The following is a 19,947-nucleotide window of genomic DNA, read 5'->3' as shown; positions in this document are numbered from 1 at the left end:
GATCGTATCATGCTGAACTAGGCGTAGAGAGTATTTTCTTTTATATTTACCATAATCAACAACAAAAAATCTAGACCAAGAAACAGTATATAATAACTCCTAGTAATTTTGTTTGATTTAATTCTTGTATGGTAAAACCAAATATCAAACCTACTTATATTATATATATAATTAATTTCTAAAAAAATGTTTATGCAAAATCATTATTGTATAAAAAATGTATAGCAAATGTTCAATTCGGTAAGGCAGCAATCAATGTCCGAAACAATAGCTCTGCGTCATCGTATGATGTGATGATGGGAAACTGATCTCGTCTGTTTCCAGTAAGCAACTCGACAATGTTAATAAATTCATTGCTACAGCCATGCTCTGGAAAGTTCTCTGTATATTCCTCTATGAGATTGTCAATTGTTTGTAAGTTACATGGTAAAGGAAATGAACAGTCTCTTCCACCAAAGATCTCTGGCTGATAGTATAACATATTTGGAATACCACTTGGTGTTACAACTTCAGCACGTTGTCTTCTTATTCTATGTGAGTTCCAGTTCTCAGCAAACATGTCCAATTGATGTTGGATAACGGAGAGGAAACAAAATCGAACACATTCTTTATGTACTGGACACGATACATTAAGAAGTCCAGTGTCTTGGAAATCCTGGAAACGGTTTCTCCAAAACTGGGTGAAACTCGTTTTTAGTGTACCCCAAAGCCTTTCTATTCTTTGATTTGCAACAGATCTGCCGACGAGAAAAGAATTTTGTCCCGACATTTCATCGTTTTGATTATGTCGCAACGATCTTTGTAAATCCCTCATTATGACGTTTTCTGTTCCTGCATCCGATCGAACAACCCTTGGAAGCATCTTTCTTTGTTTGATCCAATTAAGATACCAGTAACCGACATATCTGGGGTTATTGTTGGAGGGACTTGCTATCAACCATAAAAGTTTACGAGAGTATCCATCGATTGCCCCATGTATAGCTATGCCGTAGGGTTTTAATTTATCGTAACCATCGACATGAATCAGATAGTTTGGTCCTCTATTGTAGTACACTCTCCTTCGAAGAACTCGATGTGATCTGTTAAGTACACCCTGTTGGTCTATTGTTCTTAAGCAAAGCCTTGCTCTTGATTGTGTGACGCAAAGTCCAAAGCCTATGTTCAGAGTCCTCCACATATACCTGTATCCAACATTAGACAGGCCATTACGGTGTAAAGCCAGGATTGTCCTTACAACTGTAGGTAATGGCGACTGGTTGTTACGCCGTCTGATATTTAATCTTCTCTTAAGTCTTTTTAACATGGAACAACTCATGAATGTTCCGTGAACAAACAAGAGAAATCCACATATTTGAAGGGACGTGTAGCATAATTGATGATAGTATTGGACTAGTTCAGGCACAGAAGCATCATCGCCTGGGTAAGGTATTCCTGTAACGTCATGATCAGCAACACAAAGGAGACAACAGAGTAACTGAAACATAAAGATAGAAATTACACGTATGATGTAATGATAAAATGAAAAATCCGATTGGCTTGATATCTAAATAGGGTGTTCACTGTGACGTCATCAGCTTACTATAAAACTACTAGGAAATGCGCTGCGCCTTCACATTTAATGGAATACGAAATGGAAAAATACACAGTAAGTTTTGACAATCCAAAATAAATCTTCATGGCGATATTTATAACATATTTCATTTTTAAATTTACCCGTTATAGGTATCAGGTATAAGCATATGATATTTTTACATTTGAACATGTTTTCATTTTCAAACAAGAGGACATATCTTCTTCCAGCATATTGCAATCGAATAAACATTTTAAAAGTCATCTGATGCCTAAACGAATTTATTTTGTTTGGTTGATTTTGTACCACTTAAAGAAACAACGAATAGTGTACCTAATGAATAAAATTTGTTATGAAAAAAATATGTTTCAATTTTTGCTAAATTTGTTGTAACATCATGCCTCCTTAAACATGATATCTAGTTCTTTATCAATCATTGACTAATTTATAAAATTTGGTCGCATATTGTCAAAGTCAATCAACCATAAAAACAAGGCCAAGATCAAATTACAGGTATCAAAATGACATCCCCTGGTAGTGGGGAACCTCCTTGTCTAATATCATCAACCTAAGTCAAAGCTAAAATTACACTTCAGACTATCATCCCCTTGTAGTTGGAGACGTTAATGCCAAATATTATCAACCTTAGACTTCTATTTCTTGAGATATGGACTTAAGCAGTAAACTCGGTTGCAAAATTGACTATTAGAGTTCTTCAGGGTCATTCAAGCATTTAAAATAGGTCAAAGATAAATGGCACATGACTGACTGGCAAGAACAATATGTAGGAAATCTGCATCCTAAATATAAGAACCTTACTCGTTATGCTTCACGAGATAAAGACATGAACAGCAAACTTGGTTGCAATGTTAACGCCATATATTCACCGTCGCCTGTAAAACCGTACCTACATGTCTCGCTTTTACTGCGCATGCTAGACAAAATATAAAGAAAACTTTATATCATGGTTCACTATATTTTTCGCTAGAGCCGTGTAAATGTGTGCTCATTTTTCCTATTTTGGTAATCCTTTATTTTTTGTAATTTTTGGCCGTTTAAGGTGCAGTTTTTACAAAAAATAAATCACAATACAGTATTAAACCTTTTTCATACTTTCCACGAAGATGGAGCTGATTAGTCTAAATGAAGAAAAACATTATAAAAACTATACAAGAAAGTTTTGACAAATTTTGTTTGTTTTTAAGCCAAAGTGTGTTGATTTGATGTTCGATGTCAGCAACATATTTCTTTGTTTTACTTTCAACATTACCTTTAAAATATTGCTTGATTCCATAGTCTTTGACCATTTATTAGACGGGCAGGTGACCAAGCAGCTGAAATAGACGATATTTCTTCAATTGAAATGTTTAATGAATAGCAAAATCTTCTAATCGGTCAATATCAAAATAAAGTGAACACATATTTCGTTTCGCATCATGCTTGTCTACCTGGCATTAGTGGCGAATCCAGGGGGTCAGGGGTTGGAACCCTTTTTTACATTTATTTGGAAGATCAATGCAATTGAATGGGGACATATAGTTGGAACTCCCCTTTATCGTGGGCTAGGATCCCCATACCCAACCCTTATAAATGACAAGATCCACCCTGCTAGTTGTGAATCAAATTATTTGTTTAGATTACTAATTTTTTTTTGCTTAGCTGTTATGAATTAAATGAGTCATGGAGATTGATCTACAAAGGACTCTGAAAGGCGAAAGGGAGGGACCATTCAGTTTTTTTCCATTTTTCATTGACAGTCGTACAGAACGGGTAGTGTACTTGTGATGGGATGGTGGGGAGAGGGGTGAAACCCTTTAAGTAGAATATATCTTTAATAATAGCAGACGTCTTACTCTAGATCTTATCACAGGTCACGTTAAACTGTAACTTTTCAATGCCCTTTCATTCAAACAATAACGTTTTTTCTCCCTATGATCTTTTTCATTTTGTGTTCAGTATTGCTTCATATTAAAATATAACGCTAAGTCTCCAAAGAAAACAAATATAAACTTACTTATGACTCGTTTCCACTGCTCCCGCTGATGTTGTTGCTGTCGATCTCCATCTTTAATGTGTCAGCACAGGAAGTAAAATACGGACCGTGGGAATCTGACCGTGAGAACGAATAAAGTTAACATCAAATAAGCAAGTTGACTTAATTAATAAACAAGTCGACTTCTTATTTTATGTCATTTACATTTATATTAGCAAGTCGACATTGTAATGTAAACTTTTTCTGTAGCATTCCGACAAGTTGACTTCAACATGATGATTTAATATCAAATAAACAAGTTGTCGACTTAATCAATTAACAAGTTGAATTCAACATGCCGGCTTCTTATTACTATGCCATTATATTTATATCAGCAAGTCGACATTGTAAAACAATTTTTCTACATCATTCCGACAACTTGACTTCAACTTGATGATAAGATTCCAGCTTATAACACACAACTTGACTAATAATTCCGACTTATTAGCAACAAAATAACTTTACAAGGGGTGTACCATATGCGCTTCCATAGAAAACTGTAAATATTACCTTTTTGCACTTGGCCTAAATCAAAGTCAGTTAAAATACAACATCCAAAAAATTAATTTATTTCACCTCTCTTCTTTCATTTCCACCAAAAAAAATCTAAGAAATGAGTGAAGAAGGGAAAGGAAAAAAATTAAGGAAAAATACACTCTAATTAAAAGGAATTATATTCAGCCATTAATTGATGTCTTGGGCCTATTAGTTGAGGTAGGGGTGTGTAAAGGGTATGCGTCATCAAAGTTGCGCGATATGGATTAAACAGCAAGCTATTTATCAAATATGAAAAACTACTGTATTTACTACTAAACATATGATAAAGACATATACCATCTCCATGACAGCTATAATACATTACACTAGAACACAGCCGTGATATCGCGGGTCCGTGACTTAATTAAAGTATATAACTATTTTAGTATTGGTATTGTCATCTGATAAAGTCATGCTCAGCTTTCTAAACTTTCAAAATCTTTCTGTTTGAACCCGTCGACCTGGAACTTATTATTGGTAATATTAATCATTTGGAAAACAAAAGGGCCTGAAATGGAGTATTTTTCAAGCAACAGCATTGCCATAGTTATAAATAAAGTTCAATTCTTTGGTTCAATGTTTTACGTCATGCCGGACAACAAATTGAAAACTCTACCTTTACACCTCAAGTTATTTTAATTCCAGACTTTTAGTATTCGTATAATTTATTTACTATAACATACAGAGACTCTCTGTATTCTGTCTATTTTTTTTTCTCTGAAATATTTACTATCTAAGGGGTCATATACCAGTTGCATACATATTACTATAAGTAAAACATGTGGAAACAAGAATGTGTCCATAGTATACGGATGCCACATCGCCACCAACATTTACTATGTTTAGTGGACAGTGAAATGGGGTAAAATCTCTAATTTGGCATTAAAATTAGAAAGATCATATCATAGAGAACATCTATATATAATACTAAAATAACGAGGTCTAATTTATCAGCCGTCATGTGGTAAAAACGACAAATCAAAGAATTCAACTTTATATAAAGCTTACATAGGACAATGGTGTTGATTAAAAATTACACCACTCCCTTTTGTTTTCCACATAATTAATATTGCCAATAATTAACAAGTTCCGGGTGGAATCCGATACTGATACCAATAGTATATTTACCTGACTGTTACCTTTTACCTTATCTGTACGTTCCACACCTGACAGGCGCACCACCAAACGGTGTATTTGGGATTTTGCTATAAACACGGGTCATAATCACAGGATTGACGCTACTTAGTTTGATCATTGTCACATTGTTCCTTTTTGTAGTATTTTAATCAGTATGACTTTCTAAGATGACAATAATTCATCGTAGTTTACAGGTGGATAAACGTGAAAACATAATTGTCTCTAAGGAGGTATAATAGTTTTGGTTCTTGCGATCTAAAAACCATGATATGGAGATTGCTCTGATTGGCTTATTTATTTTTCATTTTGTAATCTATCATACGATTGGTTGTTCTTGTTTAAAACCGGAAGTCTTATCTATGACTAAAAGTCAGTCTGATAACGGAAACAATATCCGGACACCTATTTTGTCGTTTTTCTCCCAAAATAACTCAATCTGGATAATCATAAGAATGGATGACAAATGCGACTATGCATGTTACATAAAGAACACAGAGGCATGATGATTCATTTATTGTGGAAGGAAGAGAAGCGACACACAAAATGATGTCTTCTCGTTTAATAGTATAGATACTAAGCTCAAACCATTGATTTATACGACAAGACTCGTAGAACTTAACTTGACATGAATACAATGTAAAGGAAAAGTGTTTATGTTGTAGAAACTATTGGTGGCAAAGCAACACACTACCTGTTATGCGTACCCACTGTCTTCGATGGAAATACAAAATATCCATAAACCAGCGACAGTTTTTGAATTGGAAGTAAGTACACGTGATATTAGCCTAAAAATATAGGGGAACATATTGTAAGCCTAAAGGTCATCTCGATAACAATTCTGTCTGATGAACCGCAGGAGATGCGACGAGAGCGCTAACAGAAACAATGTTCGATTTATGATGTGATTTTTTGTGTTTTTTACTTTTAAACTATATATATCGAATTGTTAAAAGTCTTGAACATAGATAAATATATCTAAATAAAAAAGTCCAATATTTCCGGATTTAACAAATTTAAATTCATAAAAGTTAGACCATTGTTACTACACGTTGTCATGGTTGTGACATGACGTTGTCCATGAAATAAAGTAGTTCCAGTAGGCGGGGCTTATAGTTGAGGTCATTGACGTATAAAGCTAACGTTTATACGTATAGCTTTATCTGTATATATAGATTCTACCACTGCATCGAGTGTGATACGATATTTATCCACTCGAGACAGTTAAATTTTCAAATTTAAAACGCGAGGCTCGCCGAGCGTTTTAAATATTTAAAATTTAACTGTCGAGAGTTGATAAATATCGTATTACACGAGATGCAGTGGTAGAATCTGTTTCTCTAATGATTTTCAAACAATATGCAGGCAAACGTATTCCTTCTTTTCGAATGATCTGAAAGATGTGTTCTTTCTATGTGACGTCATCAGGCATGGTCGCCTTTTTTCATGCCGTCACAATAGGAAATTCAGAGGAAAGCAAATTAAGAACATTCGACATCATAATCGGATTTTAACCAATGAAGACCTGAGATAAACAAACCACACGTTGATTAAATTTGTTTATACAATGGGTGCTGAAAAGGAAAAATTGACGAAGAATTAGAGAAAGTAAAATAGCTGATAGCAGTATAATATTTAATATTCACAAGTAGTGAAGTACTTTCATGTTTTACAACAATCTGCAGGTGAAAGGCGAATAATTGTAACTACAAGACGGTAGTTAAGTACGTAACGTCATAAAACAATTACAAAAGGGAGATAAACGTTCTAAAGTTAAGGAATAACAGTACTGTAGTTGAAGAGTTGCCACCGTCAATTGTAGATTTGACGGTCGCAAATACAGTGTTACTGGCGACGCGTAGCGGAGACAGTAAAACGGAGATTTGCGACCGTCAAATCAAAATTGACGGTGGCAACTCTTCAACAGCAGTACTGTTATTCCGATTCTAATGCATTACCAAAAAGAAAAAAGACGATAAAACTTGAAAAAATGTCTAAATAAATACAAATCCGCGAAACTTCATGAATGATTTTGGCACAAAGACGTCATGGCTAAACGTGACGTCATACAAATGAAAACTTACAAACTGGAGGTTATTACGTTATCTGTACCCTTCAAATTCGAATAAAATTACATCAAAACGGCGAATTCGAGGTAGGTGTTGTTTTATTTTCGATTATATAGTAGTAATCGAACATTTGTTGATTCATCAATTCAAAATGGCGGATCCCTCCTTAGTTACGCCTGGTCAACTGAGGATTTGACGGCAACTTTCAGCCAATGAAAAAAATTGTTACATCCAAATTGCATTAGAATAAAATATGGAAAGCCAATTGTAACGCTATTGAAAGCCAAATACGCATTTAGTTTTGGCTTGAATTTGGTTATAAAATATTGTTCCTTTATGGATCTTCTTATGTCATATTCTACATTTATTAATTTTATAGAACGGGAAAATTTTAAAAAGCCCTCTACCTTAACGATCTTAATGTTCGCTAAGAGGGATTTTCCTATATTGCTGCTGTCGGATGTGTTGTCGATGAATGCGTGTTCTTTCCACTAAACTATTACCGGTTTGTCCGATGTAAATTTCTTTGCAGCCGCAGCATTCAATGCAGTAAATCAAATGTTCTCTTTTACACGTCATGTTGGTATTGGCATATATCGTTTGTCCGCATTTTGTCTTAAGTTCGCTTCCGATATATATATATATATATGCACACGTACCACAAAGAGAATCTGTGCATTTCAACACCTTGAATTGTTTTTTCCTTTCGGTTGGGTCGAACCTGGCACGGGTCAATAGACGTTTTAAGTTCTTAGGTTGCTGTTTGCCTTGTACCAACGTTTCTTGGTTTATAAGGGTACTTAATTTTGAATCTTGTCCAAGAATTGCTAAATTTCTCCTCGCTACAGAAAATATATTCTGTGTGACAACAAACGGTATCTTATAATTTTCGGTAGATTTTTCAATTGTTGATCGTAATAGGGATTTGTTTAGCCATTTGAATACCTCTTTTGATTAAGCTTAAAGGATGTTTTTGTGCAACAAGAAATACTTCGAGTTCTTGCAATCGTTCATCCCTTAATACTTCATTCTCAACTACTGTGCATATTTTCCTGACTAGACAGTAGGGTATGTTTCTTTTTGTATGCGATGGATGGAATTTTTCCTTACCTTGCCAAATTTTTCGGGATTTTTCTTCTTCCTTAGAAATATTGCCTATCCACATTTCATTCATTTTTTCGGTAATGTTACCAGTTGAAATGCGTCGTATCGTCTCCATCATTTCAGAATCTAGTGCTATATATTTTTGTTTGTAGCGAGCTTGTTTCCTCTGAAAAATAGATATGTTAGTTTGAAAACTCGAAATCGTTAAGTCCCAACGTAGCTTGGTTTCTTCATCTGCTTCTCCTTTTATCTCTTTAATAAGATACTTTCTAGGAAGAATCGGCGATTCCTTTGAAATCCAATGCGAATATTTTTCTACATATTTGTCTCATTTAAAAGCATTCCAGTAAGTTTGTTTCCTATCGTTTGGACATTTCCTTTACATCTTCCATGATTGTTACCGTTTACGGAATGCTACTTTTTCCAAATTAGAATCATTCAGTTCGATTATCCATTCTGGTGTACTGGTATGTACCTGATCGATTGAAGGCTGATGATTGATAGTTCCAATAGCATCTTTCAACTTCAATATCTCTGATTTAATGATTCCTGTATCGGTCGAACATCTGATGAATTATTTTCGATATCCTTCAACATACGGGGCGCCGAATGGGACTCTTGTGGTTTTGTACTCAAAATTCAATTTTGTACGGACAAAAGTGACTTTTGTTCAACAAAAATAAGTTCAGTTTAACAAAATTTGTATCATACTACAAATTTAAAATTTTGTCATACAAAATTATCTATCAGCGGACAAAAGTCACTTTTGTCATGACAAAATTCATTTTTGTTACACAGACTTGAATTTTGTTACCTAATTTGAAAATTGGGCGACAAAAGTCAATTTTGTATTCAAATTAGTTTAGTTTGGTTTCTGTGAACTTATTTGCATACAAAATCGACTTTTGTTACACAAAATTGACAAAAATGAATTTTGTCTCAACAAAATTGACAAAATTGACTTTTGTCTCAACAAAATTGACAAAATTGAATTTTGTCTCAACAAAATTGACAAAATTGACTTTTGTCTCAACAAAATTGACAAAATTGACTTTTGTCTCAACAAAATTGACAAAATTGACTTTTGTGAGACAAAATTGACTTTTGTCTCAACAAAATTGACAAAATTGACTTTTGTCTCAACAAAATTGACAAAATTGAATTTTGTCTCAACAAAATTGATTTTTGTCTCAACAAAATTGATTTTTGTCTCACGAAAGTCAATTTTGTCTCACGAAAGTCAATTTTGTCTCATAAAAGTCAATTTTGTTGTTACAAAATTGAATTTTGTCGTCACAAAAATGAATTTTGTCGTCACAAAATTGACTTTTGTCTCAACAAAATTGACAAAATTGACTTTTGTCTCAACAAAATTAACAAAATTGACTTTTGTCTCAACAAAATTAACAAAATTGACTTTTGTCTCAACAAAATTGATTTTTGTCTCAACAAAATTGACAGAATTGACTTTTGTCTCAACAAAATTAACAAAATTGACTTTTGTCTCAACAAAATTGACAAAATTGAATTTTGTCTCACAAAATTGAATTTTGTCTCAAAAAAATCAATTTTGTCTCACAAAAGTCAATTTTGTCTCACAAAAGTTAATTTTGTCTCACAAAAATCAATTTTGTCTCACAAAAGTCAATTTTGTCTCACAAAAGTTAATTTTGTCTCACAAAAGTCAATTTTGTCTCACAAAATTGAATCTTACCTCACACAATTGACTTTTGTGATTTAATTTCCAATTTTGTATGCAAATATGTTTATATTTGCATACCTTTTAGACAAAATTGACTTTTGTCATGACAAATATGAATTTTGTCTACAAAAATGAATTTTGTCATCACAAAAATGAATTTTGTCTACACAAATGAATTTTGTCATCACAAAATTGAAGTTCTCACAAAACAAGTCTGTAGCACATAGTTTTGTAAGACAAAAATGATTTTTTTATGACAGAATTGAATTTTGTACAAAACCACAAGAGTCCCATTCGGCGCCCCGTACAACACTGATACTTGGAAGTCAGACTTGATCACTAACATAGTTGGCTTATCTAATATATCCCCGAGAAGTCTCTCTGTTTCGCTGGCTTTCTTTGTTGCTTCTCTGGCCATATCGGCGTATACTTAATAAACATATATCGAATTGTCATATATGTTCTGCGTCGGGAGGTGCTTCTATTCGAATACCTTTTCACACAGTCATGTCATAATACGATGTAAAGATTAAATTCATTCTTATCTGTGTGGACATTCCCCATTGTACCGAGAAACAACAAACTTGATTGATTTTCAAATATATTAACTTTCCGAATAGGCATCTTAGACTATTTACCGGATTTGTTATCATAAGCAACACGACGGGCGCCACATGTGGAGCAGGATCTGGTTACCCGTCTGGAGCACCTGAGAGCACCTCTAGTTTTTGGATGGGTTTGTGTTGCTTATTCTTTAGTTTTCTATGTTGTGTGATGTGTCTTGTTGTTTGTCTATTTGTCTTTTTCATTTTTAGCCATGGCGTTGTCAGTTTATTTTCGATTTATGAGTTTGACTGTCCCTCTGGTATCTTTCGTCCCTCTTTTAATTGACACTTTACAAAAACAAACATCTGTAGCAAATGAAAGTAACACTATATAGAAATTACATGCGGCCGAATCGCTCTTCTGAATTCATCTTCATCAGTAACTCTCAACAACAAAAAATTAAAAGTTATTGGTGTATAAATACCTGAATAAGTTAGAAGCCATATGACCAGAATACATCTCAGAAGAATGACTGAATTTATCTTGATCAACTTTGCCTTTGGGAGTTTGCAACCCTAATTTTCTGTCATGTAGTTTATGTGTAAACAATGTATGGAGAGGACTTATTCAAGCAGGAATAACTTTTGTAAAACCCTTTTGTTTATTTACAAAAATATGATATAAAACTCAACTTTCAGGACCGGTCAGTTTATTTCTAGCAGTAGTTACGGTGAAATATTAATCATTGTATAACCAGAGTCAACAGTGTGTCAGTACTTTTTTATTGGGAACACTCTTTTAATTTTTATATATGTATTGTCCTATACTGTTTTAAGATCTGAGCACAGAAGACAAATTCGTTGTCACTTAACATCATGTCTCGTCCGTATGATAAGAAATAACTCTTTATGTTTCGGTCCGTCCGGATGCAGATTTAAATTGTCTAAGGCCAAATAACATGTTTTCGTTTAAAACAATGACTTTGAGAAAACAACCTATTCCATTTACGGCTTTGTCGGAGAGAGTTTGAACCTTGCTTTTCCTAATGATATTAATAAATGATGATATAAATCATGTCAGTAACAATGCACTAACTACTGAGCTAATAAATTAATAGAATTGCGGACTGACAACTCTTCAGAAGCCGTATCGATCCAGTGCCAGACAATTGAAGTAACATTTAATGAATTAAAATTATAGTACTTTATTAAAAAAAACAATTATTCCGATTTTTCAAAAACAACAAATACGTCATATCAATAGGTTTTATTTCCATCGTATCTCAACATGTATTACGGCGACTTACGAAATTGTGTTCTGTTGAAATATCAATTCCTACTTATATAAAAAATACAAAAAAAATCTTCTGAGAAATCATATTATTATAAATTATATTGAAATGTTGGAAATAATAAGCAATTGTAATTTATCTCCGTTATACGTTGTGACTGTCTTTATCACATTTTGAAACTACGCTGTCTTCAAATTATGGTAATCTATTTTATTAAAACGATATTGTTTTAGAAACTAGGACTCGGGGTCATCTAGGCGGAGGTTATAAAATTAAAGCTACAGTAGTTCATCCATGTTCAAATCTCATAAGTCGATTTCGAATGGACAATAACTGAGAGAATCGCACTATCGCCAAAAGGGACGAAACGTCTATAGAGTAAGAGTCACCTGCTATGCATCATGCATCACCGGCATGCAAAGTCACACGTAGTCAAAATGTTACACTCAAGAATTGGAAAGAATCGGTAAAATTACAAATTAGACGACTTTACATCAAAGACATCAAAAGATGTAATTACGCAAAACATGTGATTGCTTTTAGTGAGTTGAGACACCGATCAATCGTTATCGATCAACCCATTCATGGTGTTTGAAGTATAATTAATAATTTAAATGTATACATCAAACTTATTAGACAACAAATAGTGAAGAAAAGAGGGGCGAAAGATACCAGAGGGAACGTATATTAACGAGTTAAATGTAAATATTCAGAATTACAACTCTGATGGTGGATTCGCATGTGGTTTTATGGAGCATTTACCAACTCTTGCTGAACAAAGTGACAATTGTCAATTTAACCAAACATATTTTGAACAGGTAAACAACGAGTATGTTGAGATTTTAAATTTATGGAAACATGACTTTAAGGGAGTTCGCTTCTCAGTTTCAAAATAACTACCTTTTCAAAATACTAGTTTATATTGATAGGGGATTAATAAAGAAATCAAAAGAGCAAAAAAATGTATAGGTCAATGTGCTTGTTTTCGAAATATTAGCCATTGAAATTTTGGCGGGAAAATATTCTCTCTTGACTTTCATAGCTTAATCATTGACAAGTTTTAGTTCTCATAAACTATTAAAAAATAATCAAAATGTTATAAGTCTTTTACAGATGTCTTATCATTATACATGTAAAAGATTTATAAAAAGAAAAATCGGGGTCAATGGGCAAATACTTTTAAGGCATTCAAATGAATAAAAACCAGAGGATTCCGAAAATCTGACAAAAATCCCAAACATGACAAGTGAAATTCCTTAAACACAATCCAGTCAGAAAGCAAGAAGTTAACAAGACGCCGACCTATACAAAGCTTGTGTAAATGATTTACTCAATGAAATGTGTAATACTGGATTTAGAGGCCATATTATCGGAACAATAAATGGTAGTGAATAAACTCATCATAGATACCAGGACTAAATTTTGTATATACGCCAGACGCGCGTTTCGTCTACAAAAGACTCATCAATGTCGCTTGAAGAACCCATATCAGCTGATGATTAGTCCATCAATTCTTACTTTCAGATAGAAGCACAGACATAAGTCAACATAGCAAATGACTACATTGAAAGAGAATCATACATATTACAATCTACGCAAAGTATTGTACTACTTATACAAACCGACAGCACATGATTTAACACTACTAATGTATAATTAGGAAATACCAACAGTTTATAAAAACCACACATTTATATATCAAACAACAAAACACAACTTATAACAGCAGAAGAAAATGTAAAGACAGCTAGAAGAGCTTCGTATAGTTTAATAGCAATCGGCTTATATGGAGTAACATAGACTACACCCCTGTACTGTTATACCAACATTTAAAATCTACATTAAGCCTATCTTACCCAATATAGTGATGACCAGTACCAAGTTTCTAAAAAAGACTGCAATCCTTTTACTAGACGGCGAAAACACAAATTATATCATTACCAAGTAGCTGACCCAGCTATATAAGGCCAAATACAACTACAAAATAAACCCTTTCCTCCAGACTCGAGTATTGTCGTGATCAGTATGAGACACGTATAGAAAAATATTAAGGCCACCTAGTGTTTAGATAATTTGTCAAGTTGAAATCGTCCAAGTCAAATGTATTGAAACAATTCAAAAGAAACAATAAAGACCTACAACAAATAGTTGAATAACATTTCAATTTGAACAACGGCAACCATTTACAATGTTCCTCTTTTGGGAAACGCACATTTGAGATCTTAACACGTTTTTATAATCTCGACCAGTGGACTAACAAAACGCACCTAAAATTATACAATATAAAAGTGATTAACTTTAAGATTGGATGTGGTGTATATATATTTGTGATCCTAACTCCGTATCAAAATCGGTCAATATCTATGATAACTGATTTTACTATACTTCATGTTAAAATGCCATATCTTGATGGGCTAATACGAGGGTGTTACTAGTAATTTACTCTATCATATACTTATAGAAAATAATGGTATAATTGTACCCCATGATAAAACTATTTTAACACCCTGAAGTACCCCAGTACACCATGAGGGGTAGCCGAAGGGTATACAGGGTACTGAAGGGTGTTAAAATATCCATATCTACGGATATGAACGTAGATTACGAATTTATCCCCGGTCTTAGTCCGAATCGGGCGAGTTTTATGGAAATTCGGGCACAAAGTGATGAGTGTAACGTGAAAACAACGTTTTTTTCATTATCTAAAAAAGTTTTACTGAAATTTGGAAATTTTACATATTTTTTACGGGTTGTAGGGTTCTACCAAAGGTTGTAGGGTACTACCTTTGGTAGAACCCTACAGGTAGTCAAATATAAGACGTTTTTAATACGGAGACAGAGAAACTGGATTGAGTCAAATGTGGCGCTCAATGTTGTGAGAGTTACGTCATAGATGGTGTGACTTCAACGTGTGTCATTTGCATAGCTAGGTCAGTAGTCCCATTCCTTGTAAATGTGGCAGTCAAGTGATGCATTTAATGAAATGAGTGTAAATGTTCGGCATAATAGGACAAAATCGTTAATGAATTAAATATTTAATTACAAACATCATGGATAATCTACATAATTCAATATTTCACAAGGAGCAATCATGGAACTAAGGAATAAGGAAAACTTGGGTGAAGTTCACCGGGATAATGGTTAGCAACGTCCGGGGATATGGGTTAGCAACACCAAGGGGCTATGGGTTTTGTAACGACGTGCGTTAACCAATCAAAATCCTACTTATATACTAAGCCGGGGATAAGACTTTTGTTATCAACTGCTTCCGGTTTATACCAACTGCTTCCGTTTCATATCAACTGCTTCCGGTTATTATCGCATGCTTTGCTGTAACGTTATCGGACGACATTCCGACGTCATTCGGCAAATTCCAGAAAATATACCTCACTGGTATGTTTCATTGTGTAAAACATAACAAAGTTAGATACAAAAAATAATATAAGGAATCAGGAAAATATATTAGTAAAAAATGCAAAACAAACATTAGAACAACAAAAAGTTTTAAAAATAGTTTTTGTCTGTATAATTTATGTTCTGTTGAAGTATATGATAAAAAGAACATAACATGTCATTTTTCATATCAGACCCCTTATCAGCCCATGGTCAAAATCATCCAGCTTCGCCGCGGTTGACAATGTTTTCTCGGGTAACAATCTGCTCTATCACCCTCGCAGCTATGTGTTATTTATATAGTAGCTTTATTAACAGTCAATAGCAAATGTTGCATGCATATTGGGTGAGTACGAACACAAATAAACAATTCGGAAACGGGTAGAACCGGGTTTTTTTGTGTCGCCACACCGACTTTTTTGTGATGTAAAAGATAAAACTCATTCCCTTGGGGGTTTCTCTCCTTAGCTAGAATATTCAAACTGAATTAACAACTTTTAAACTACAATAAACTATGTTGGCTTGAATAGGAAAGGATATCCAATTGGGTATAAATTTCCTCAATTGGAATCATTTAACGTACATATTCATTTTTTTTATTTCAATGCTACAAACATATGATTATTACCAATCTTTGAAAAAATAGATGTAAAATTAGAAACTCACCAGAGATATGGTATCAGGCCTATAATTGTGTATGCCAGACAATAGTTCCTTCGTCACGATAATCATCGGTAATGGTCGAAGTAAAACAGCTATATCAAATACGAAATTGTTTAACTTTAAATTTTTCAGAAAATAATGTATAAATGACACAGTACAGGCATAAAGAATCATATAAATCGTACTTCAATTTTATATACATTTTTGAAATGTTTAAATGTTATCTTCAAATTTCCCTGATTATCAATATTTCTATAAGTAAATAAATCATAAACCCCACTCTTTATATCTTTTTTGTTAGAAATTTTACACCCTCCCCCCTCCCCCCCAAAAAAGAAATTGAAGTACTTACGAACCTTTTATTAGAACTACAAGCTGGGAAACCGAAAACTGTTTTTTAAATTTATACCCGAGTTCTTCCAAAGGACAAATGCTGTTTTATTTATGACAAAATAGTTAAGAAATTTTACCAACATTATCTTCGGAAAGAATAAAGGAATGCAACTAGTTGAATCATTCCAATGTCTTCGTCATTTTTTAAATGTTTTCATGTTAGTTACCGGTTCCGAATATGAGCGTGCGTGTACTAGTATATATAGAGCTTATTTGTCTGAGACCGGGGGTTTTTTTTGCGTGCTTTTTTTAGGTGGCGAAAAACGACTTAATATATTAACTGATGCACATGCATTTGGATTAATATATCAGACCTTAACATGTCAGTTTACACTCGCAGCCTTCAAATGAAAATGCTGATGAAGATGTCAGTTGGCTGTTAAACTTCCAGTGACAAATTAGAGAAATATTCATGCTTGTTGTTCGGTGTGAGCCAAGGCTCCGTGTTGAAGGCCGTACATTGACCTATAATGGTTTACTTTTATAAATTGTTATTTGGATGGAGAGTTTTCTCATTGGCACTAACGCCACACCTTCCTATATCTATATACATAATAATATGAAATGCGTTTAAACAATTGTCACACTGAGTCATACTATTAACGTGCTATACGAGGAAGTGCCAAAATAAAGGAAAATAACAAAGGGAAAATTCTAAACGGAAAGTCCCTAAGTAAATTACAAAATCGAAAGCTCAAACGCATCAAATGAATCGATAACAACCGTCATATTCTAACCTTGAAACAGGCATTTTCTTATGTAGAAAGTGGTGGATTAAACCTTGTTTAAAGCTAGCTAACCTCCCACTTGTATGCTAGACGAGAAGACATGTTACCCAAAATGTTTTTACTCTTAGTCCTTATTGCCATGAGCACCAATGACCATGTGCTTTTGATAGAGCAACACGTGCTTATTTTTTAGTTTTTTGTTTGACCCCACCGGTGTTCGAAGTTATAGCCTTTCTAGTTAAAATTTCTGCAATCCAATTAAAATATTGATATCTGATTACGTTATACTACATATGAGTAGTATAACGTAATCAGAAATCAATATTTTGATTACATTCAAATTTCTGGATCCTCCCCCGATACCTCCATGGACCCTACGTATAATATTAAAGTTTATAACAGCCTACAACCCTGTATATCACGATCGTTGAGAAGCAAGATTAGGGGAGATGCATCTTGTATAATCAAAAAGCGCTTAGCAAATTTGGCAAATGGGAAATTTGTGTATTTTTTTCTTTAATTTTTGCTAATATGCATGGTTTATATGCCATTTTGTGCTTCTTTGTTACATATTTGTTTTGTTTTGTTTTTTTTGTGATTAAGATTATAACACAATGTTGACTGCTGTACCCCTATTTTTTACATTTTTACCCAGTATTTCTGTTTGTTTTGTTTACGCATCGGTGTCAATATAATGGAATTTGATGCGACTGTCATACAACTGCGAGGTTTAGCTACCTATAATACCAGGTTCAACCACAATTTTTCTACATGATAAAATGCCTGTACCAAGTCAGGAATATGACAGTTGTTATCTATTCGTTTGATGTGTTGAGCTTTTGAATTTGCCATTTGATCATGGATTTTCCGTTTTTAATTTTCCTCGGGGTTCAGTATTTTTGTGATTTTACTTTTTAAACATTCATAATCTATTGATATGTGTAAATTATTTGACAAACTGACAAAGCATGACCACCTAATAAACGTTAAAAGTGACACAAGTTTGAAGACGGTTAATTTTTTGTTTTAGAAGGTTTAAAGTTTAAATTTAGCTCATTACACTATCTTTGTGACATTGAACTTTGCACTACAGGTATGTGTCCGTTTTCAAATATGTATTGAAAACTTATAAGACATTTTGAAATTTAAACACGAAATGGCGTTATCACAATATATTAAACGAGGACAGGCTCCTGTATCATGCATTTTATGTGATAAAGAAACTAAAATCAACTGGTAATGTTTAAATTACAACATGCTAATGTGTACCATATGCAAGGACAACATCCATATAAAGTACCAATCTGCAAAGGACCATAAAATCATAAAAATAAAGGAAATCGGTCAGTATCCTGAAGAAATGGATTTAAAACACATTAAGTGTAAAGAGCATGATTGGCAATCTTGTGCAATGTTTTGTTTGACGTGTGACATCTCAGTTTGTACAACGTGTATTTCGAAAATCCACAATGGTCATGGATTAGTAGAAATAAATGAAGGATCTAACATTAAAATGGAAAAATTGAAAAATGAACACAAAAAGGCAAAAGAAAAAATTGATGAACTTACGAAAAGAAAACGTGAAATGAGTCACGTTGATATTGCAAGCAGTCGACAATACAAGGATTTGATAGAGAAAATCGAGGCTCAAAATGCCAAAATAAAAAATGCAGCAGACAAATATACTGAAGAAATAAAAAGGGATGTAAGTAAAAAATTGAGCGATTTACAGAAGGAAAAAATTAGCAAAGTTGACAACGTTATAGATAAAAAATGGAAAACAACACGTTTTATAATTTATTGCGTCCGAAGCGCTTTTCTGGATTTACCTTCATCAGGAACGCTCAAAGCCAAACATTTGAAATCCGAAGATGTATAAGAACCGAAAATCGTTGAAGAGCTTTATGTCAAAAATACCTAAAATAAATAGCCAAATTCATCTAAAGCCAACTTTGCCTGAGGGAGTTGAAGCCTAAGTTTCATAATAATTTCAAAATTTATAAACAAACAATTTTAGTAAAGTTTGTTAAATCATGTCAGTACCGAAGCACTGACTACTGAGCTGATGATACCCTCGGGGACTAATAGTCCACCAGCAGAGGTATCGACCCAGTGATGTAAAAAATGGAAAACAACACGTTTTATAATTTATTGCGTCCGAAGCTCGTTTCTGGATTTACCTTCATCAGGAACGCTCAAAGCCAAACATTTGAAATCCGAAGATGTATAAGTACCGAAAATCGTTGAAGAGCTTTATGTCAAAAATACCTAAAATAAATAGCCAAATTCATCTAAAGCCAACTTTGCCTGAGGGAGTTGAAGCCTAAGTTTCATAATAATTTCAAAATTTATAAACAAACAATTTTAGTAAAGTTTGTTAAAACATGTCAGTACCGAAGCACTGACTACTGAGCTGATGATACCCTCGGGGACTGATAGTCCACCAGCAGAGGTATCGACCCAGTGATGTAAAAAATGGAAAACAACACGTTTTATAATTTATTGCGTCCGAAGCGCTTTTCTGGATTTACCTTCATCAGGAACGCTCAAAGCCAAACATTTGAAATCCGAAGATGTATAAGTACCGAAAATCGTTGAAGAGCTTTATGTCAAAAATACCTAAAATAAATAGCCAAATTCATCTAAAGCCAACTTTGCCTGAGGGAGTTGAAGCCTAAGTTTCATAATAATTTCAAAATTTATAAACAAACAATTTTAGTAAAGTTTGTTAAATCATGTCAACACCGAAGCACTGACTACTGAGCTGATGATACCCTCGGGGACT

At 33.6% G+C, this 19,947-nt stretch overlaps 2 protein-coding genes across 2 annotated transcripts in view; one reads left to right on the top strand and one right to left on the bottom strand.

Moving 5' to 3' along the window:
* LOC139493538 (uncharacterized) overlaps positions 1–19,947 on the top strand; it is a 42,040-nt gene that overhangs the window by 17,911 nt on the left and 4,182 nt on the right. Inside the window, exon 3 of the mRNA XM_071282030.1 lies at positions 5,939–6,040. Coding sequence (XP_071138131.1) covers positions 5,939–6,040 — 102 coding nt within the window. The remainder of the gene's footprint in view (positions 1–5,938; positions 6,041–19,947) is intronic.
* Positions 104–3,786, bottom strand: LOC139493537 (uncharacterized). The gene is made up of 3 exons (XM_071282028.1): positions 3,585–3,786; positions 2,841–2,904; positions 104–1,474 (listed from the first exon to the last, which is right to left on the bottom strand). The coding sequence occupies exons 2-3, from the start codon at positions 2,862–2,864 to the stop codon at positions 233–235; spliced, it is 1,266 nt and encodes a 421-aa protein (XP_071138129.1). The 5' UTR covers positions 2,865–2,904; positions 3,585–3,786; the 3' UTR covers positions 104–232.

This window comes from Mytilus edulis, chromosome 10, assembly GCF_963676685.1.
Source record: "Mytilus edulis chromosome 10, xbMytEdul2.2, whole genome shotgun sequence".
NCBI classification, from domain to species: domain Eukaryota; kingdom Metazoa; phylum Mollusca; class Bivalvia; order Mytilida; family Mytilidae; genus Mytilus; species Mytilus edulis.
This window is presented reverse-complemented; position numbering and strand designations above follow the sequence as displayed.